The 23474-nt window shown below is 31.8% G+C and overlaps 2 protein-coding genes across 3 annotated transcripts in view; both read right to left on the bottom strand.

The window, feature by feature from the left end:
- The window catches only part of LOC146527243 (gamma-aminobutyric acid receptor subunit beta-like), a 43995-nt gene extending 31749 nt beyond the window's left edge, over positions 1-12246 (bottom strand). For both annotated transcript variants that reach the window (XM_085205820.1, XM_085205821.1), the window contains exon 1: positions 12124-12246. In XM_085205820.1, the coding sequence (XP_085061946.1) occupies positions 12124-12212 (89 nt within the window). In that variant the 5' untranslated portion in view covers positions 12213-12246. The remainder of the gene's footprint in view (positions 1-12123) is intronic.
- A 7933-nt stretch (positions 12247-20179) lies between these two features.
- Positions 20180-22900, bottom strand: LOC146527242 (uncharacterized). Its single transcript, XM_085206658.1, has 5 exons — positions 22271-22900; positions 21898-22028; positions 21337-21402; positions 20978-21063; positions 20180-20404 (listed from the first exon to the last, which is right to left on the bottom strand). Exons 1-5 carry the CDS (start codon positions 22375-22377, stop codon positions 20348-20350), a joined length of 447 nt encoding a protein of 148 aa, XP_085062784.1. The 5' UTR covers positions 22378-22900; the 3' UTR covers positions 20180-20347.
- Positions 22901-23474: the final 574 nt, after the last annotated feature.

Raw genomic sequence — 23474 nt, 5'->3', positions numbered from 1 at the left:
TAACCGACTTCTGTAAGAAAAGGAGGTTATCAATTCGACTGTATTTTTTTTTTTATTTATTTTTTTTATGTTTGTTACCTCATAACTTTTGACTGGGTGAACCGATTTTGAATTTTTTTTTTGTTTGAAAGGTGAAGCTTCCCGAATGGTCCCATTTTTTTTTGGTCCATGTCTGACAATGGTATCTATGAGAAAATCACATAAGTCTTAAATTTGCATTAGGTATGTGCGCGACAAATAGACGAATAACTGAATGTCGCGCCAACCGATTTTGATGAATCTTTTTTTTATTTGAAAGGATACACTTCAAGGATAATTTGGTGAAAGTTTGGTTAGGTTCCGATTATGGAATCCGGTGAAAATTGAGAAAGTTTGTTTTTTCTTGGTAAAAAATTGATTATACTGTTATAGTTACAAGCAAAAACTTTTTAAATTGATGTCAGAAGTGAGATTTTCTTTTGAACCAATCTCAAAAAAGAGGATGTTCTCATTTTCAACCAACTTCGAAAAAGGGAGATTCCCAATTCGCCCGAATACTTTTAATGTATGTTCTTGTCAATATACCAAAATATTACTTTGCACAAAAATAATAGCTAATTAAATGAAGTTTTACATAGAACAATCACAACCACTCGTTGACAACCACTACCACCACCATCATCACTCGTTCAAGAAGCATCATTTTAAGATCTACCCATCACTTAAAATCGTAAAATAAATTATTTTTTAACAAAAAAAGAAAAACCGACTTCTAACAACGAACTAAAAAGTGAAAAATAATTATATAATGATTTTATAATTTTGAAGTCGGTGCAAAGTAAAACAAACAGGCTTAGTAATTAATTAGATTTGACACCGACTTCAAAATTACAAAATCTTTATATAATTATTTTTCACTTTTTAGTTCGTTGTTAGAAGTCGGTTTTTCTTTTTTTGTTAAAAATTAATTTATTTACTTAAATGTATTCTATTTATTCTCTGTTACAATTCTTATTTAAATTTTGTATTTTTTTGTTTATTTCAAAAAAAAATCTGTTTTACGCCGTATCTCGCATTCCCCTGCGTGGTAGGCAGAGGGTACCTAGTGTTAAGATACTCCGTTTTCCACTTTCTGCCGAATTCTGGAGGCATTGCGTGATGAGTTTTGTTGATTTCAATGTTATATAAGCACTGTACACGTGATGATTGTGGGTTCGATTCCCACACGGGGGAACGAAATATTTTATATTTTCATTTCTTCGCTATGGTGACGAGGCAAAGATCGGCGTTGGGTTGCGCCAGATTTATGATTGAAAATTCCGTGAAAAGTGGAAGCGATCTTAACACTAGGTTCCGAGGTTCTACATGCGGGAAACAGCGTGAAGTTGCATTAATAATAATTAATACAATAAAATTATTTAAAAACAGTTATTATGCATCAAACTAATGCATATATTGACGTCATTGACTCATTGTTCAAATCCATGGATCGGAATAATCAAATTACCTTACTAAATTAAGGTTCTAGTTGAATAGAATTCGCTAGGGAAATATGTTGTAGAGACTACGAACAACATATTAAACAATGTTGCCTCGAACTATTATAATATGTGATATCTATGCACATGTATAATATATTAGATTCAAGTAGACATACGACATAGTTACTGTTATGATAAAAATATCAATATGGTGGCTTAATTAAATTTTTAGTCTTTCACACAATGAGGTCTTGTGAATGTTAAAAATTACAAACAATATTTATTAATTTATAACATATTTAGTAACTGATTATTATGTAAAATCCAACAATTAAAAGCACTGCAAATTCACGATCAAGGGAACCTAAAGGAGCATTATGCACGCTATAACTGAGTTAGTTCGCTAACTGCATAACGACGAATATTACTGACTTTAGAAAGTTCGCCGTTACATCGCACAAATTCAACATGACATTAATTGTGCATATTTAATCTGCCTTGATAATAATAAAGTTGGTTACAATCAAATTTCAATGAAATCTTTCTTTATGGAAAGTACTAGCGGCCCACACGCGGCTTCGCACGCTTAATCTTATTGCAGTCGTTGCAGTTGTCATTATATTATAGCATAATTATACAAAATCTATACATAAATTGTAGTCTATGTGTTATTAGCCGACTTCTGTAAGAAAAGGGGGATATCAATTCGACTGTATTTTTTTTTAATGTTTGTTACCTCATAACTTTTGACTGGGTGAACCGATTTTGAATTTTTTTTTTATTTGAAAGGTAAAGCTTCCCGAATGGTCCCATTTTTTTTGGTCCATGTCTGACAATAGTATCATATGTATGGTAATGGTATATACAAAGATTTTATAATTTTAAAGTCGGTGTCAATCTAATGCTACAACACCTTTACTACAATATCTAATTACTAAGCCTGTTTGTTCTACTTGGCACCGACTTCAAAATTATAAAATCTTTGTATAATTATTATTCACTTTTTAGTTCGCTGTTAGAAGTCGGTTTTTCTTTTTGTTAAAAAAATATTTATTTTGATTATAAGTAATATCAGTTCAAAGTAAATCTTTCATCATAAATTTAGATAGTTAGGGGGAGACCTCCGTTGACCTTCGAAAGCTAAGAGGAAGGTCACGTAAAACGCATGAGGACTGACCGGAGGGCATGTATGAAGAGGTTGATAACAGTGGAAGAGGCGAAAGAGGTTTGTAGAGACCGTAGCGTTTGGCGCTCCGTGCTGTCTGACTACCCCGCTAGGGATACAGCGTAAAGATAAGTTAAGTGTTAGTTAGCATAGCAAGTTAGTTATAATTTTAAATCATTTTATTAATAAAATTGCTACAATTCTTCCTCTTAAATTGCTTCCATGTAAATAAAGTATAATAGTAATCACTATAATAATTTATTTAAATGTTATACTTAGTTATTGTTATAAACACAACGTATGCATTAGAAAAATAGAATCTACGGTATATTCGATTCGTCTTTTTCACATTTTTATGTTAAATGTAAAAAGTAATTTATTTTTATTAGAAATGCAACTGTTTAATTCAAGATCTTTACTGAAACAATAATAGAAACTGGAATCATTATAGTGCCTAATTTATATGTTAATGGTGTTTTAACAAGTCAGATTTTCAAATAACCACGAATTCAGTACTGATGCGAGTGTGGCACGCACTCTTTGTTTCAAATTTTTACGATGTCAAGGTAAATTACAGCAGTATACTAATTAAGATTATATTAGAAATTACTTCAAGATATATTTCTTTTTTTATTATAAATAAAAAATATATTTTTCTGCTTGTAAAGCAGATAGGTAGAAGTTAGTGCACTTATATTTTGTATTGGCTAGCTGGTGTAGTCTTGGCTTGATCCACACCAGGGAAGTTAAAATAATATTTTTGAATATACATAGACACTCAAGCAGCCTCTAATTACACGTAATAGTTACAATATAGCAATTATATGTAGTAGGTATGGCTATTTTCATACATTTGTGATTATATGTGACCTTTTTACAATTTTATCGACTTCAATTTTATTTATATATTAAAATTAAAAAAAAATCCTCACGCGAGATATCGCAGACAAAAATAAATACTCGTACATACAATACATACAGGCTAAACTAAAAACATCCTTATGTTAAGTCGGTTAATAAAAAAATATGTATATCTCTAACGAAATTAATAACCACTTCTCTTCCATTACTTAAAATGTCTATTGTTACAAACTGGATGTATACAGACAAATCGGAAAGCAATTAAAACTCTTGTTAAAGTTTTCGATTGTAAACGATAAAATGTATGTATTATACGGTTATTTTTTAGGGTTCTGTACCTAAAAATAAAAAACCGGTAAAATGCGAGTCGAATGTCAACGGTAAGTACAATTTGAAGTTGACAATGGCGAAAAAGACTAAGTAAATAACAGTCGGTGAAAGTTGTCCAAAGTGACCTAATAGTCGATTTGCACGAATATGCATACGAATTGCACGAATGTATACGTAGTTTTAGGATCCTCAAGTGTTTAAAACGCCTAAAATTATTAATAGTTAACATTTCGTGGTATTATTGACTGACTGAATGCAGAAATAAAAAACGGCCCACATGCAAAAGAAAAAATCCATTTCATCAAGACAATGCACCGTATCACAAGTGGTTGAAAACAATGGATAAATTGGATAAATTACGCTTTGAATTGCGCTCTCGCCCACCGTACCTTCCAGGTTTAGCCCCCAGCGACTACAGGCTTTTTGAATGAAAAGAAAAGACGCTTCTGGCATAGAAATTTGACTCGAATGAAGCTTATCTGGAGATTAAAGAAGTTGCTAAATCGTTGCTTCAAAGGGTATCGAAAAGAGAAGAACGTTGGAATGACTGTATCACTCTTGAAGAAGAGTGAGTATATTGATGAGTAGTGGGCTTTCGATAAAAAAAAATATTTTCTTAGACCTGAGATTCATTGATTGATGTGTTATATACGAGTATATGTGTTTACATGAACTAAATTAAGTTTAAGATCGATTTGATAATAAAGAGCCGGTTACTTTATTTTGAATCACCTTGGTTAGCTAGTTCACTATTTTGTATCGTTTTTTTAGTTGGCACGATCCACATTTTCTGCCTTTTAGTTTCAGTTTCTATGCACTTGTTTCAATTTGTATTGAGTTTTATTGGTAAAGATATTTTTCAAGAAATTCCTTACATTTCGTATTACTTAAGGAATTAGTCATGTGCAAAACTTACTGACCCGTAGCAGTGTAACCTATTTGGCTATAGCAAAGGCTACTAAAGCATATTTTTTTATGTTAAATCTAGCAAAATATATACTAATTTTACTAAGATCTCTTAAATATAAGGGTTGTTTATTTAAGCTATCTATATTAATCTATTAACACATAATTTATATTAATTTCAATTTATCAGTTTACAAAATTAATTTACAAAATAATAAATGAATTTCGCTCAAATATTAATGTCACAGTTCTACCGTATTCCACAATTTTGTTACTCCATTGTAGCTATCTATAACGGAATAAAGCGAGAGTCATTGTCCCTTTCTACGGAACACTTTTGCGCAAGCGTAATCGTGTGAATTCGGCAAATTCCGGGCACTCTCGCGTACCCCGGATTCGGGGGCCGATAAAACAGCTGAGCGGTGTTTAGTTATAACTAAATATGTAGAATCTTTGCGGGATGTGACCTAGCCGTAGTGCAGCCGTCGTATTGTTCTTCATTTGGACATTTAATAAGTATTTTTATTAATATTTAAATAAATATGTACAATTTTTCGATAAATATTTTTTGGGAGTAAGATTTCTCAAATTCCCAAGTTATAGAATTCTGGCATTGTGTGTTGAGTATTGGAACTCAAGGCCGCGCTTTACCTCGACAGCAGAGCCGGAGCGAAGATTTTTTTTTTCCCTAGCCTACACCATCTCATTGTTGGGCAAACGCCTCTCTCCACTTCTTCCATTCCGGTCTATTTAGGGCTATTGAGCACCAGTCAGGCCTATAATGGTCCAGTTCGTCCCGCCATCTCCGTTTTGGTCTGCCGATTCTCCTTTTAGAGCTTGGAATCCATCTGGTAGATGATTTCGCCCAAGACTCTTCAGGCATGCGGCAGACGTATCCGGCCCAGTCCCATTTCAGCATAGCGGCTTTCAAGCCCACGTCAGCGATTTTTGTGCGAGAGCGCAGTTGGGTGTTTCGGGTTTTATCCTTTAATTTGACACCTAAAATACTGCGCTCCATCGCACGTTGGCAAACCTTGAGGCCGGACTTCTGTGAGTTCGTCAAAGACCAAGTCTGGACACCATAGGTGAGTACTGGGAGGATGCGAAGATATGAAATATACAATATATTTTGTCCTTGGAGTGGGAATCAAATCCACAACCTGTCACGTTTAAAGTCAAACTTAGCGCCCCTGCGCCACAACTGGCCTCGTAATGATACATAATGTATGTATTTTAGGGTTAACTACTAAGCTTACTAAAAAAACTGCTAAAGGCCGTAATCTTTATTTCCGCTTTCACTTAAAACCCTGAGTTTGATTAAAAATTACTGACCGGCTAACGGGGTAAAGACTCTTTGACGTTTTTAACATTGGGTTTTTAAACTAGTCAACTAGGTACTGTAAACTAAAGAGAATTATTGCACTAAAACGTCATCAAATATTTACAAATTTATGAAGAAAAGCAAGATTAGAAAGAAGAGAACAATAAAACTCGAAGCAGATATTTGAAATATTAATTGTAAAATGTTGCCATACAAATATAAACTTAATATGAAAAGCCCGCACAAGGCAGAGGCAGGCAAAGCAGAGAGAATCCTAACTAAGACACTCCATTCCCCATTTTCCGCCAAATTCTGTTCAAAGAAAGCTTTATTATCTTCATATATTTTTTTATATAAATATATCCACAGCCTATGTTAAATATATGGTTGTAGTCTCCACTATTTGTGTCTAATAGAATATGTACACTCAATTCGACAGTAACAATCTCGCATCAATTTACAATTCTAAGTAAGCCGCGCAGGAAGCCAGGTACGAAGCGACTAGCACACGAGTTGGCCATTAAATCATGACAAGTGAAATATGTATGATCTTCTTAATTTTTAAATATTACGTCCTTTGTGTACCCGATAATGTTATAAATAGAAAATAATTGTGTAAATAGATGAAATCGAAATACTATATAATATAATATTTGAATAATTGTATTAAGTCTATGCACCTGCTATTAATATTGCATGTGCATATGCACCTCAGCCTGACTTAGCATTGCTAAAGATATTTTGTGTAAAAATAGTAATTCTAACTCAAGAGCGTCAAAACAAGGGATTTTTTAGGGGTCACAACGCCGGTTTCTACCATATATCAGTAGGTTGAAGTTAAGGTAGAGTTGGTAGAAGCTTTAGCACTTGATGATATTCATTTACCGTCGAGACAGAATTTCTGTTGATTAAGCTGATTTGAAATATGAATTTGTTATTGTAATCATCATAATAGATAGATAGATAGACAGAAAGATAGATAAAACTCTTTATGGCATACATAGTAATAGCAATATAAAATAACACATAAATAAATAGTAAAACATAATAATCAATTTGTTTGTATACAGCGATTAAACTATCTCGAATTTATACCTATTTATTTACATCGAATATCTGAATAAAAATGTTTTATACATTTCTAATAGATCCAACTTAAGCGGCTTACTTTCACACTACAGCGTTGTTCAAAGGCCTATACAAGGCGAGATGAAATCAAATATTATATTTTTTAGAACTTTTTTGGTAAATAACTTATAAAAAACATTAATTTCATAATTAATAGATCTTTGATTAAATACAACGATTTAACCGGATTAATCACATATATTTAGTTTTATACATTTTTGGAAACCCCACGTTTCGAACACTGCAGTATTCCGTGGGCATGGGTAGACTGAGGTGACATTCGCCTGTTAGTTAACATAATAATTATCTTAAACTAACGATTTCCTAACTGCCTCTCGTACTACACAGGATTCTAGCAATTTAATGAGCTGACTGTATCTTGCTCTCTGGTATAGTGGTCTCTGGTGGTTTGGGACTTCAAAGTTTTTATGAGTGGGTTCCAGGCCTTCTCTATTGAAATAAGGAAGTTTTTATATTTCAATAGCCTTGTGGATCATTCGGTGAATATATCTGTTAACCTTAGCGAGGATTTGGGATTTAACCTGATGTAATGCCAATTCTTGATATTGGAGATGTGTTCCTTCATCTCATCACCGATGCTTATCTTTGTTTATCCGACGTATGATAAGCCAGTCACAAACGGTTTCCAAAGATGTACATACTACTTTTACACGCTTAATCCGGTTAAATAGTTTTATTTAAAAATTATTCAATTTCAGTGCCTCTATAATATTTTTATATGCAAAATACTTCAAGTTCAAGATATTTCAAGGGCATGACGCAATTGAGAATACATGCAGCTAATAGCTTTCCATTCGTTTCATTAATAGTTGTGTGTGTTGCTTTATGTACATAAATAATCGACCTAAGAAGTCGCCAGAAAGGAAAATGAAGTGAGTTAGATAAGGAAATAGACATTATATAATATTTATCTAAATCGGAAATAGGCTCCTGAATAGGCATCGAACCTATATGTATCGTATGCACAGATACACTAAGTCATGATGGCGTCATTATACATGAAAATTAAATATTATTTTGGTAATTATAAACTATAATTTCAATGTCAGCCTATGTTTGCAAAATATATTTTGTAAAATTTCTGTCTTTTTTTCTATTCCTTTTTCAACTATGCAATAATTAATTGCAACCGCTGCACGCAGTCCAATATATATATATATATATATAGGACTGTATATGTATATATATATATATATATATATATTGGTTTGTTACTTGATGAACGGTGGAGGCAAACGCCTTTAATTTATATTAGCTGAGCGGGAAATACAAGAAATTCCTAAGTAGGAATCGAATCTTCAATGATCATTTCTAAAACTAGACACAGTCCGGCAGCTACGATAAGTTTTAAGCAAATTTAATTTTGAAATTTCAAATGAATTCACATAACCAATTTTAATAATACTAACAATGCGGATATAATTAATAGCCAAAATTAATTATATTGCCTTATAATAAATAAAATCTAGCCTTCTGGAAAACGCGTGATCGACTGGCTAGTGAAAACAAATTACGCTTTACTACATAGTAATAAAGATCAGAACTGTAGTGTTAAATTTTATGATTGAATCATAAAATAAAATTTGTTTATTTTGTACTCATTAGTTCAAGAGTAACAAATTAGCGAATTTCCAATAACGCTTACTAAAAGATTAATATTGCTTATTTAAATATCAAAGGTTGATCTTACCTTTAAATAATATAAAATGACGGATTATAAATATTTATTGTTTAATCACCTATCAATTACTTTTTGCCTATTTTACTCTAGATTGAACTAGATTTAAATAAATAATTTAATTAATTAATTAAAAATCAGTAAAAAATCTTAATTGCTAATATTATCTGGCTATAATAGAAATATGTAACTGTGACAAAAACTCTACTTTAAATTTTCAGGTACCTGCTCTTACCGCACTTGCAAAGAAGTTATTCCAAGCACTTGTTATTCCAAGAAGCACGTGTGTTGCAGTTTGGTAAAATTTAGATTGCGTATTTTGTATTTATTGAAATATTTTAGTAATAAAATTTGCGAACTGTTGTTATTCATGCTCGGTAAGTACCCCTAATTATTGTGCATTTTTAGGGTTCCGTAACTTAAAAGAAAACAGGATCACTTTGTTGTCCATATAATTCATCTATTATAAAATTTCTGCGATATTAACCTGTAGAGTATTTTGCGTGGATCATAATTATATTATGAAATTTGATACAAAATGAGAACTTTCAACAGAAATATACGAAAAATGTCAATTTATAGGTATTTCATATAAAAAAAAATATTACAATCTTATGGTTTGGACTTCATTTTACTCAACTTTAGCTTGTTAACTTCCCATGGACATACAATTTCGAAATTGGTAAAGAACCCTTGACAGATGAGTTTTTTAAAATATTTTCATATACAGGGTGGAATTGTCAGCGCCACTTTAAATGAAACCACAGTTATAACTACTCTATAAAAGCCTAATATAATTCGGAAAAAAAAATATTCTCAAAAATGAAAAAGTTTTTTTTTTCAAACAAAACAAATAATAAAATTATCGTTTTAAAATAAAACGCCATTTGTAAAGTATAATATAGGCACGCACACACTTACCTGTCAAAGCGGCAACGTCGCATACGTAAGTGTGCGTGACACGAAATACAGGTATGGATAAAAATCGTGAAATGTAAAAAAAATCCTACGTCCAAACCGTTGAGGTACCTTGATTTTTTTTTTATTTTGGGTTTGAAATATTTTACCCTATATACAGTTTCAGTAAAAGAAGCGCTGCCTCTTCCACCCTGTATAATTACTTGTTTCATCCATGCAATATTCGTGTTGGTCAGCAAAACATCAACGATATTTACTGTTGAATTTCCTGTCAATTGTCGCTCATTCTTCTCTCTTTTTGTCATTTTACAGTAGTTTCCTCTTTTTTTTATATTTACATATATCATACATTTTTATAAACACATTTATTAAAAGTTCTAGTAAGTATTTCACAATGACAAATATTTAACTTAGTGAGTTTAAAAAATTCTCAAGCGTCCTGCGACTCGAGCCACGCATGAATGATTACAACTCTCATAGCATTTTAATGCTTCTTTGCATAAAATTCAACTTTTTAATATTTAAAACTTTTAAAAGTTTTGCGTTTAAACTATGTGGATTCGAATCTCACTGGGAGGAATTAATAATTTCCTCGATCTAGTAAGAAGACAAAGCACCGCGTTAAGCTACGTTTCCCACGTGATATCTCGAAGTTTGGGCAGAAAGTGGGAAGCGAAATGTCTTATCACTAAATTCCCTTTACTTACCCTACTATATGCGAAGTACAGCTTGAAGCTAAAAAAATTGAACTATTCTTAAGCGTACGATAATGTCGTATTCAATAAAATATAATTTTTAATAATATTTCTTATGAATCTACGGAAACGTGTCTAATAACGCTATATTAATTTCTTTTGAATATGAGAATGAAGACACATTCTATTGTTCGTTGTAGTTTTATAAAATCAGTTTGTACAAAGGTAACCTTGAACTTGTCAGAATATTTTCATGAGTGCCATACATCTTATATATTCTTAATTGGCTTACTATTTCATTATTATTATTAAAGGTATGAAACAATATACTTGTAGTTTTATTTATGGTGTATTCTTACGAAAGCTTGATAAAAACCGCAAAAACTCTCCCTGGCAATCTTGGACTTAAAAAAAGGTAGAGGAAGACCACAGGCCAGGTAGTGGATAACCGTCACCAAAGATCTGGAGCGGGCAAAATGAGATTTAAAGACAACCCAAGATCGTCTGACTTGGTACCCGAAAGCGAGGAGGTCCAACCCCAAATAAAGGGAAAAGGCACATAAGAAGAAGAAGAATCTTTTGTAACATAGATGTAATCTGAACTAAAAAAATCTAACTCTTACTCTATTGCTCAATGTAATAAGTAGAGTTGGAATTTTTTTTTGTAAACAATTCTTTTTTTTTTTATTTTATGAGCACACTCCAACACTATAACTGATTTATATATTTTCATTTGGATTAGTTATTATTTTTCTGTTTGTATGGCAAAAATATTTTTATTTTAGTTAAATATATAAATGCTTAATCACCGTAACGTCGATAATGTCCATCTATGCCATGATTATTTTTAATTGGAATTGAAGTTATTTTATTCATATGTATTTTAATAAAAGAAATAATATTTTATGACAGTTTTGTTTAATTATTTATTATAAAAACAATGTAGTTTTGCTATAGGTAGATATCATTTTGTATATTTAATTATTTATGTTTCTGTAAATATGCAATTATATAAGCTTTATTTAAATAGTTTTCGATTGTTTTAAAAACTGATGCTGACTTCGCGATGATTATATGTATTCCTTCTATATTTTAAATGTGAAACATGTCTGTACGAATTTCCAATGCAAGAATATAGAGACCCAACAAAAGTGTAGATATACATATATTGTGATAGAATTAAATGCTGAAATCATACACCACAAAGCTTAGATCCAAAGAATGATGTTTCTATAATTGCGACGTTTGATCTTAAAAAATATAAATAGTAAGCCAAGATACTTTTATATAAAAATATAATAAAATAAAGTAAATTATCACAAAGAAACGTTTTACTTAGTAAGTAAAAAAATATATTCAGACAGTTTGCGTTTCACGCACACTCTTAGCATAAAATAAAAATAAAAAAAAAACAAATAATAACATAAGATTAATCAAAAAAATATAATATAATAAAATATACATTTTTAAATATCAACTTTTATATAATATAATATACACAAGCAATTACACTTACGGGACCACAAAACAAAAAAATATACAATAAATAAATAACATAATTGAACCGAAATAAAAAAAAAATTAAAAAAAATATAAAGTCAAAAATCCAGTGCAATCGCTGCTATAAAGCTATTACTTACGCGGCGTGCTCTGCGTGCGGCAGGCAAGTCATCGTGAACACCAAGATGAGCGCGGCATTGCGCAAGTGACGCGGTCGTTTCGAGATCATATTTCCGCCGCGAGCGGACCAGCCGCTCACTGTGTCTGCCTGTTGGCGGACTAACACGCTTTCCGACTTCCCCCACGGTCCCAGCCCGCGCCTGCGCCCTGCAATATCGATCGCACCCCAGCCACACCTTCCCCCATCTTCCCTCAGATCATATAGTCGTATCAAACGAAGAACTCCTCCCAACTTACAAAGAAATGTCATATCATGCATATTAATATGAATTTGCGATCAAGATACGGATTTCGAAACAAATCTCTTTGATGCATCTAGTTGCTTGGGATTTTGATTTTACATCATATATATAGATATATGCTTATAAATATATTTTTGGAAATATCATGATAATATAAAAAAGAGCTATGAATTAAGAGATATTGATATTAAAAATATTTAAAGAAATGCCGTCAAAAAAGACGATAAGCGTGTCGAAGCTAATTGACGCGAAAGAGATGTGCTTTTATTTTCCAAACGCTTTAGAAGTAAATAAGCCTTGCACTATTCTCAGTAGCAGGCAAATAAGTAGGTGGCAATATGCAGAAAATGCGATCGGCTCACCGATGAATCGAGAAAATTTCAAGAAATTTGTAGAATTTGATGGAAATCGCATGCATGCTTTCGATCTCAAAGAAAGGCTAGAAAATAAAGTTGGTCGTTCTTGACCGCATAATGTGCAGATTTCACGGCGATCCAACATCACAAAGAGCTGATTTTCCACTGAAAGCAGTTTCTACATCTTATATTAGAAACTCTTATATTGGAAAATTTGAAGTATTAAGTCGGAATATTTGAAACTCTAAATATTTTGCTATTTATATTTTAAGCAATAGCATATTAAATGGTATTTATTCAATAGTTATATATACCAATTTTTTCACTAATAAATAGTAGCATCATCACATCGACTTTTACACTTTAAATAAAAGTAAAAACTAAAAATTTACAGCGTTCGTCCCTTTTAGGAATGTGGGCTGTGTCTGTGCCAAATTTCATGATCTGGCCCCCGGAATGGCACACTAAAAACAAATAACAGTTCAATATTCATAAAGCAATTTTTTTGAACACATACTAACAGTTTGTCTAAAGCTATTAGCAGTAAATATAGTGCTAGGTGTACTTTATTATTCAGATCAATCGCATATTCCTCTCTTATTAGGTGCTGTGCCGCATTGCGTCAGACCAGGTATTTAATGTTAGCCCTGTAACAGCTTTTTTAAAGCTAATATACTGAAATATCACCAACGGTTTATATGCTGGTGATATTTTATTTTACTGTTATTAAATACCATGAGGAGAAAAAAAAACAAATTTGGCTTTTCACAAAAATTTGAAAATGTACTATATTTTTACATTCATAGAACAATTATTGGTAAATAATATAATGTAGTATATAGCTTGAACTATACGAATATTTATTAAATATAGAGAGAGAGAGATGCGTTAAGCAAGCTTATTTTGGATGACATTTTATAACAACAAACTTTGCAAATCGTTGCTTAGCAATGGTCGCTTAGCGACGGTTGTTATTAACGTGGCGGAATAAATTGCATTTGTCAAATTAATAAGTATTTTAATACATATTATATATCGAAAATATTACAAATATGAGAAAAAAAAAGGATCCTGTGTTCATCACGAGGCCCTCAAGTATCTCTATATATATGAGTATCTATACTATATGAGTATTTTATCACAATTAAATTAGCGGTTTGGCCCTGATTGCGCAAAAGACAGACAGACAGACAGAGTTACTTTCAAATTTATAATATAGGTAAAAAAAAAATGGAGGTATGGATGGATAATATCTACTGTCCTATTGTACTAAAAATTAAGCTAACAATAAGTTAATACTATATTGATACTCCAAGAGTTGTATAACATAAGTAATTTACTAAAGTTCACACTTACTATGGGAATTCAACTTGATTGGGAGCTCCACAATAAATACATTTAGGTAGTTTATTAATATAAAAGATTTAATTCTATACCTACATGGAATAATGGACCTTGTGTCAAGATGTGTGTTGAGTGAGTTGTCTTATTTTTTTTTGTTTGTCATGCTATATCCCGCACATAGCAGGATAGGCAGAGGGGACCTGGAAAGCTAGTGGAAAGACACAGGCGTTGCGGATTGAGTGGAGGAACCTAACGCCACGCTTTGCCTCGTTACCAGAGAAAATGTTAAATATTTCGTTGCCCCGAATGGGAATTGAGCCTACAACCTTCGCGCTTACAGACGCACACTTATGCCCCAAGACAGCCTCAACTTAAATTAAAATGTGAAATTAAAATGATTGATTTCCCCGAGAGGGAATCGAACACACAATCATCGCGTTTACAATCAGGTGCTGTTCCACTGCACCATGACCATTGACCATTTTAAATCTTAATTGATTAAATGACTCTCTGGAAATATGTTCGTGAATAAAACCAGTACTAGAACAAGACTAGGCCTAGGATAGAGATTTTTTTGGGTCTTAGGATCTGGAACTACATTTTATATCGGTGGTTAATAGTGAAAAATATTTTGTTCGTTATCAACCTAAATAAATGAAGTAATATTTTAATTAAAAATAGCGTATATTTCGTAATATCATAATTAAAAATCGTCATATTAATAATGAAATGTTAACGAAGTTAAGGCGTGGATAGAAAACAAATTATGAAAAATAATTTTTATATGAGGCCACCATGGTGCGGCATAAGGATGTTACTGACTCCAGAATTAGGCAGAAAGTGCGGAACGGAGTGTCATAACACTAGGTTCCCTCTGCCTACTCTGCTGTGTGCGTGATACAACGTGAAGATGGTTTATATACGACACAGTTATAAGATAATATAATTTTCATCTTTATAACTTGTTTGTCATTTTCTTATAATAAAATAATATTATTATTTTACGTTATCTTTATTTATTAAAAATCTAATAAAAAAATCTAATAAAAATCTAAAAATTAACACACATAATTTATCAAAACAAAAAATAGTATGTCTATTTATACTTGAAATTGGCCAGTTCCACAACGAGCTTTTGCTTAAACTCCGTTAAACGATATTTTACAATAAATAAAGTCAAAGATCTCTAACGTAAAAAAGTTCTCGAGAGCACTTCATTAAAGGAGCGGATACGAGGGCTTTTCACAATTAAATAGCGCCCGCATCGTAGACGCTAATTGGGTGAAGCATTTCTTACTTGTAACGGTGGTCCATACTGAGATTTTTGTATGGATGATTTTATCTGAATACGGTTTAGTCTGGTAAAAGCATTAATATTAGAAGTCAAAATATAACTGCCTTGAAATTAGGTTCCTTACACTAGGTTCCTTCTGTGTGCAGGATACAGCGTGAACCTGATTTTTTTTTATTTAATTACCCCAGTATTTGGCTTGTATGATATATTTTTTAAATAATTAAATTATAATGTATGTCTCTACATAATTTTTAGTGGAACGATTTACTGCCAGTTTCTATTTTTCAACCAGAAAAGGTTAAGTAATGGTATGTTTGTTTAACTACTTTTATTTATATATTATTTTACTATACTTGTCATCTTAAACACTTACGAGGATAAAGGATATAGACTATCCAATTTTGTAACCAAAAATTCAGTATTTAATCATTTAGAAAATTTATTTTAATAAATAGAACCAGTCCAATATTTCATTATCAAGTACACTAGACACAAAATTATAATATATATATATATATATATATATAATAAAACTGTAACGGGGGTAAAATCTGTACATTGAATATAAACTAAAAAAAACACTTCAGGGGGACACTTCAATACAACCAATAGAAGGTAAAAATATGATTTTTGGAATTCTTGTCTGTCTGTCTGTCTGTTGTGGCTCTTTAACTCAAAAACTACTGGACATTTAAATAAAACTTATTTTGTTACATAGCTATTAGTCTTCGGCAACATATAGGCTATAATTTATTTTGATAGTCCGAATACCTAATGCGAGACCCTAGCAGCCCGCCTAATCTATAAGAGATATCAATACAATGCTTTAGGAAAAGTTATTCAGCGTGATGAGCATTTTCTGTTGACATAAAAAAATGGATCTAATGTAGAACCCCAGTCACCCAGCTAAACTTTATAACATTTAATTCGTCAGTCGTCTTAAAATAAATTATTCTACGTAATAAACATTTGTTTTGACGTTTACGTAATACCATAATTATTATTTAAAATGGTTCAACACTAAATAATATAAATTTAAGTAAATATTTTTAATAAATATATACAAATTAAATAAAATTTAAAAAGAAAATCCATAAATCGGTAACTTATATGTGTATCACAGATAAATAAAATGACATTCTTATAATTTTGAGGCCCGTTGTGGCGCAGTGGCACAAGCACGGGACTATAAACACGATAGGTTCTGAGTTCGATTCTTACTTGAAGAAATGAAATATTTAATATTTTCATTACCTCACTCTGGAACGAGGCAAAAGTAATTTTATAATATCAATAAAATATACGAAATATCTTCTTTTTTATAAAAATTAATCGCTGAATGTGTTGCTAAGCGCAAATCTCGAGAGCAGCTGAACCGATTTCGCTAATTCTTTTTTTATAATATTCCTTGAAGTACGAGGATGGTTCTAACGGACAGAAAAAATAAAAAAATACCAGAAAAGGTCCAAAAACATGACTTTTCTATATTCCCATACAAAAGATTCGTATTAATATCTACTTAAAAGTCAATTTGGACTTTAATACCCTACTATAAAGTTTAAATGTTAGTAGCTGGATTCCTGGAAGGCAAAACAATTGAGTGACGTTAGTATCGTATAAATATTATAGCCCAAGAACCCAGAGTTGCCAGACTGACGTCATTTTAGCAAAGGTGAAATTTTGAGGACTATTAGTCTTACATGTAGTTAAGACAGTATGCTTACTCACTAACTTGAAAATGGGATCCTTTCAGAGGTAGAGAAAAATAACGGTATATCTCTTTCTGGGAAAATGATAAAGCCATCGAAATGATCTGGTTGCTTAGGGTCTGGGGCTAGAAAGGTCTTGAAATAGTCCGTAAATAATATTTTTTAAATTTTAAATTTACTTTAATGTAATTTGCCCCAATTTTAAAAAAACCTTTATGACATCTGGCAGAAGTAAAGGTCCACGTGAAAGAATGTGAAATATACATTTTTTTCCTTTAAAACATATATAAAAATTCTCTTCCTTACTTAAGGGAGCGTTTTCAATTGATACTTCCAAGTGAAAGACATGTACGCACATATGTAACTCTAAGAAAGCTTGAGTGCCCTATATTTAATACCTCTTTCTATGAAAAATCCTTCACAGTTCAAGCAGTGCGCTTATGGAACTCACTACCTAACTCTATACTGTCGGGCAATCCATTTCTAAATACTATTAAAATCAAATTAAAACAACATTTCTTAATCTCAATTAGAATCTTTAGTAGTCGCTTTGTCTTTTTTTTATTAATTTTCTTTGTCTGTTTCAACTCTTTTATGTCATTTTATATATTTATGTAGGTATAGTAATATTGATTAATATTATGTATATTTGTATGTAAGTTTATTATTATTATTATTAACATTATATTAAAATACCGCACCCGAATCATTTCTTTTAACATCCCCTACATTCAAGGGTTTCTGGTAGAGATCTCTATTAGAGATAAGTTATACATTGTACACATTTTTTCTGTTGTCGTAAGTTTTCTGTACTTTCTTTCTTGTGTGGTACATAAATAAATGAAAAAAAGAGACTTTCTACTTTAACGCAACTGGAAGTGTGTTTTAAGTTGGCACTACCTCTGAAAGTTTTTTAAGTTAGAGAGTATGCATACAGTCTTAAGTACATATTAGACTATCGATCCTCAAAATTTCAGCTTTGCTAAAATTATGTAGGGCTGGGGCCCTGGGATCTCAGTCTATTAATGTCAATATCTGTAAATATTTCTATGGTAAGATGTCACTTGAAATGTAAACGTCTCATTGTGCATCTATATTATTACATCTAAAAATCACAAATTTTTATAATATTAATAAAGTGTTGTATATTTGTAAATATGCCTTCTATAAGGTAGTGGACAAATTTAGGCAAAAGAATCTAATCGTACTGCCCAGAACGTGAAGATTGCAATGAACGTGAGCACGATAGTTGACTGATAATGGTGCAAATTTGAATCGAGCTGCTTTTTGTTACGATATATCAATTGATGCCAGCAGTGCCTACAGCTGTGTTGCTATTGGACCTATGAACTCAGCTTGCCAATATTGTAATGTTATTGTAAAAACTCAGTTTACCAATCAATTTGGTGGCGCAATGATTTTATTATAAGGAGGAGGATTGCTAGTGGTTCCACGTTCAATGCAAGCTGATGAACTGAATTCATGTTGTCGAAACTTAAACGTTTCACTGAAATTGTGGAAACATGTCAAGGTATTACATTTAAGCAAGAATATGCGTGTCATGTTGCAAAATGATCAATCTGTAGACATATTCTCTAAACAACTCATTGATATTGGTAATGGAAAACTTCCTATATATGCGCTGACTGGCTGCATCACCTTTCCTGATTGTTTTTGTCAGTTAACGTAATCCAAAGATGAACTCATTCCTAAAGTGCTTCCAAATGTTGCTGAAATGTTGCTGATTATTTATTCCATAATTGGTTGAGCGAAAGAGCTTTACTGGCTGGCAAATACACTGATGTAAATGAATTAAATATAAATTTTCAAGATGGCATTCCTGGCAAAATAACCCAGTTGATACGGCAACTAATGAAGATGATGTCGTGAACTATCCACCGGAATTTTTAAATTCACTTGATTTGCCAGGATTGCCGCCTCACAACCTTCAATTAAAGCTTGAATGTGTAGTTATAATGTTGTGAAATATTAACCAACTGAAACTTTGTAACGGCACACGATTAGCGATAAAAAAATAATAAATAACGTAATAGAAGCAATCATATTGAAAGGAAAGTATAAAGGAGAAGACGTTTTGATACCCCGCATCCCAATGATTTCGACTGACATACCATCCGAGCTGAAAAGACTACAGTTTCCAGTACGGCTTACTTTCGCAATGACTATAAACAAATCCCAGGCGCAATTGTTAAGTGTTTGTGGTATTAATATAGAAAACTCATGTTTCTCGCATGTTCTGTTGTATGTTGCCTGTTCCCGTATTGGAAAACCATCTGCTCTGTTTGTTTACGCGCCAGATAAAAAAAATAAATAACGTGTACCATAAACTATTACAATGAAAATGAAACTGAATTTAGAATAAGTAAAAATAAAATAAAATATAATAAGTAGGCATCATAATAAGATATCAGAAATTGTTATTTTTATTATCATTTTTAAGAATAAAAAATGATTTAAGTTTTTATTTTTTTATCTTACTAGCTGACCCGGTGTCGCTAATAGCAGAATACATATTAAAAAAAAAATCGACTATTAGGCGATACGAAGGTCGCGGGTCTGCTAGTCAATAATAAAAGTATACCTGTATGATCAGTGTAGCTAGTCTATTCGTACTATAGAATTATGTAACTGAAGAGTTTGTTTGGTTGATGTGCTAATATAGATACTAATTTAGAGTGGAAAAAACGTTTTGTGCTAAATAGTCCATTTATCGGAGAAAGCTATAGCCTATACATAATCATCTCAAAGTAACTTACTGTACTAAGGTATAACTTATTTAGGCATTTTGAATATGTTGTGATTAATACAAAAGTCATCTTAATGCAGACGAAACCACAGGCAAATGTTAGTCTTATTTACAAAGATACAGTCCTTACAGTTTAAATGATCCATTGTCTCCATTTTCTCCTTATATTAGAAACATCAGATAAAGGAAAATTAAAGAAAATAAATAGAAAAAAAGAAAATTTATATATATAATTTATTTTTCAAAACAGCAATTTTAATATATATACGTATCAACTAAAAAAAAAAAAACTGTGGCACTTCTGTACACATATATATGTAAATAGAAATCAATTAGGCATTTATTTATTACACATATGATTTATTTATTATATTATATATAATTAATTATATTATATTATTATTATTTATTTATTATATTATATATAGTTAATTATATTATTTATTATATTATGTATAATAAATAAATCAAATCACGGCAACACGTCGTCCGTCACGCCGTCATCAAGTCGTCTTGAGTTGGAAGTTGACTGAAAAGAAAACAATTTTTAGTCTTATCCACACATCAAGGGGAAAAAAATGATATAGGTATGTATATTGTAAAATAATGTTATTTTATTTAGCTTCATGCTATATCCCGCACAATGCGGGGTAGCCAGAGAGTACCTGGGAACAAAGTGTTAAGACACTCCATTACTCCATCTATTAAGACTCTTCCGTTCCTCACTTTCCGCCGAATTCTAGAGGGATTGAGGGATTTGCCTCGTCAAAAATAAAGATAATTAAGCTAGTTCTTTTCCTCAATAGGAAAAAGATAATATGAGCTTTTATATTTTTACTCATTAAACATGGAATGATTGTGGGTTCAAACTTGTTGAAGGAATAATTATATTTAACTTATTTCTTTTCTCGCTCTGATAGAGAAAGTGCGTTGAAAGTTGCATTGTTCTGAAAAGAAAACCTTAAGTTCGCATGCATTTGGGAAAAATAAAAACGCAGTTCCTTACGAAGTCACTAAGTTCGCACTAGGTTCTCATTGTTAAAAAAAAACTTTAAATAGCTGTTTAAAAAACTAATATACAAATATTTTCTTTATTTCTTACATCATTTCCATCACTTTCAGGTGATGGCGTCCGTTGACGGTTCCGAGAACTCGCAGTATCAGTACCTCTAGATTTTTTTCTTCTACCTGTGAAAGAAAATATTACATACAAATAAACGTCTGTGTTTATTTAATGTAATTACTATCAGTTACAGTTTTATGTTAATAACAAATTTGTAGAGGCTAGTCGTGACATTGGTGGTTGTGAGTTCGAATCACGCACGAGAGAATTAATTATTTAAATTCCCCACTCTGAAAGACACAACAAACGAAAAAAAGAACTTCTTGTTTTTCTTCTTTTAGGTTTCTTAAAATGTGGTAAAAGCGTAAAGATGAAAAAATATTTAAACTTATTTTTACCTGTAGAAGAATTAATTGACTTTTTCTCTCGCCCCTCGGACATTTTTGAGTCCAATTTAGCACAATCTAAGAAAATTGATATGTATTATTACAAGTTCGCGCAAAGCGCATTTGTGAGGTAGGCGTAGATAAATATTTAAGTTTCAGAATGCATTTGAATCCTGCACATACTAGGCTAGGCAAAGGGAACCTCTAAACCTAGTGTTGATACGTTCCGTTCCCCACTTCCCACCGAATTCATAAGGGATTGCGTGCTGCCTCAGCTTTCATTACCAGAGGGAGGGAATACAATGTTATAGAGATTATAGGATTGCTGATTGTAAATTCATGTAGGCTCGATTTCCACTTTTATTTAAATATTTATAATCTTTTTAAGAAAGTTTATAATCTTTTATTTAAGAAATATTTTATTTATTTACGAAAAATCTTTCTTTCTTCGTTCTGGTTAGATATAGCGTAACGTTGAAGCCATGTAATAACGGAGTTTCTTGATACTATATTCAATTTTGCAAAAAGGCTAATTTTGGCTTCATAAGCATTATATTTAAAAAGTTTATTTACCTTCAAGTAGATTGTCTAATTCTTTGTCCAGCACTCTAGCAGCACCGTTCACCAGCACAGACGCAGCCCGCAGCGACAGGTGCGGCCGGGTGTGGTCTCCGTAGTCCGTAGTCCATTTAGATATGTGTGCGCTAACAAAAGTTAAAAAACGATATTTTAAAATACACAAGTATACAAAATAATGTCTATACAATTATATGTAATTTATATAAACTCTAACAAATTGATCTAAGTATCGTCGTGGTGCAGGGTCACAAACCTCCGAAGGATGTGGGTTCGATTCCTACTCGAAGAAATGAAATATTTGATATTTTCATTTCCTCATCCTGGTAAAGATGCAAAGCGGGATTCAGCGTGAAATTAAAAAACATACCAGACTCTCTGGAGGTTTACATCAGTCGTATTGCCGTCCAGGCCGTGTGCTGCTCGCCAGACAGCCCCCATCCTGTCGCTATTCATTACCCTAATATCGTAAAACATTGTTAATATCTTTACAATTAAATAAACCAAGTTGTAGACAAAAATGAATTATTGTGTTGAATAACAATGTTATTTTACACACGGACTAAGATGGCGGAAGGACGCGTAATGGCGTCGTAACACATTTAAATTTAGAACTTCATCTAACAACCACCTTAATTGTCATTTTCTTTCATTTATTTAAGAATTATTAAGCGAAAACTATATAACATTCAGCCTAACGAAATAGTAAATTTAAAAATTGTTTTTTTTTAAATCGGCACCGATATTTATAAAATTTGAACTTCAGACTCTTAAAAATATGTTATTAAATAGGTGTTTCATAGTTTTTTAGAATTCACCCCCTAAGGGTGCAAATAAGGGGTTGAAAGTTTATATGAAAAAAAAATTAAATCGCGACCGATTTTTATTAAATTTGAAATTTAGACTCTTAAAAATATTTCATTGAACATGTGTTTCTTGGTTTATTAGAATTCACCCATAAATAAGCAAGCGAAGCTGCACGCGTCCGCTAGTTAAAAATAATAAATAAGATTAGCTTGTTTTGACGAGGGCACTTCTAGATGTCGCTATAATTAATCTTAATTAGGTAAAACAAGTAACGAGTGGTTAAAAAATAATAAACCAAAGATATCGTCTTCAGTTACAAACTGATATAAAGATTGACATTATGACAGTGGAATTATAAATGATAATTCCATGTATTTGTTTTTAAATAGTCTGTTTTAAAAAAAACTAACATATTTTCTACCTTATACGATAGTATGTTTTTAATAGTATAGATAGTAGAATGAATATTTCGAGTAATTGAGAATGAAATGACTAGTCGTTAAGAGAAATAACCACGGTGCATTCCTTCGCTCTGGTAACAAGGCAAAGCACCCCAATGGATTCCACCACTCTACACACAATGCCTCCAGAATTCGCCAGAAAGTAGGTAACAGAAATGTCTTAATGGGAACGTAGTATATTAACAATAGGTGCCTAGGTTCCCTCTCTCTACCCTCCTTTGTGGGGGTACAGCTTGAAGTTAGGAAATAATTTTATGAATCTATATAAATTGGAGGACAGAGTGTCTTGGCCCGTATTTGTGAAGC

The sequence above is a fragment of the Heliconius melpomene genome, chromosome 21, assembly GCF_056956725.1.
Source record: "Heliconius melpomene rosina isolate 202511_hmr_F chromosome 21, ASM5695672v1, whole genome shotgun sequence".
NCBI classification, from domain to species: Eukaryota; Metazoa; Arthropoda; class Insecta; order Lepidoptera; family Nymphalidae; genus Heliconius; species Heliconius melpomene.
The sequence above is the reverse complement of the archived record's forward strand: the minus strand, read 5'-3'. Positions and strand labels throughout refer to the sequence as shown.

Bases quoted from the DNA above. Each gene is read 5' to 3' on its own strand.
- LOC146527242 (XM_085206658.1), bottom strand. From the start codon at position 22,377: ATGTTTTACGATATTAGGGTAATGAATAGCGACAGGATGGGGGCTGTC. The intron at 21,403-21,897 runs GTAAATAAACTT...CAATTTTCTTAG, and splicing joins ATTAGACAATCTACTTGAAG to ATTGTGCTAAATTGGACTCA. The intron at 21,064-21,336 runs GTAAAAATAAGT...TTTCTTTCACAG, and splicing joins GTCAATTAATTCTTCTACAG to GTAGAAGAAAAAAATCTAGA.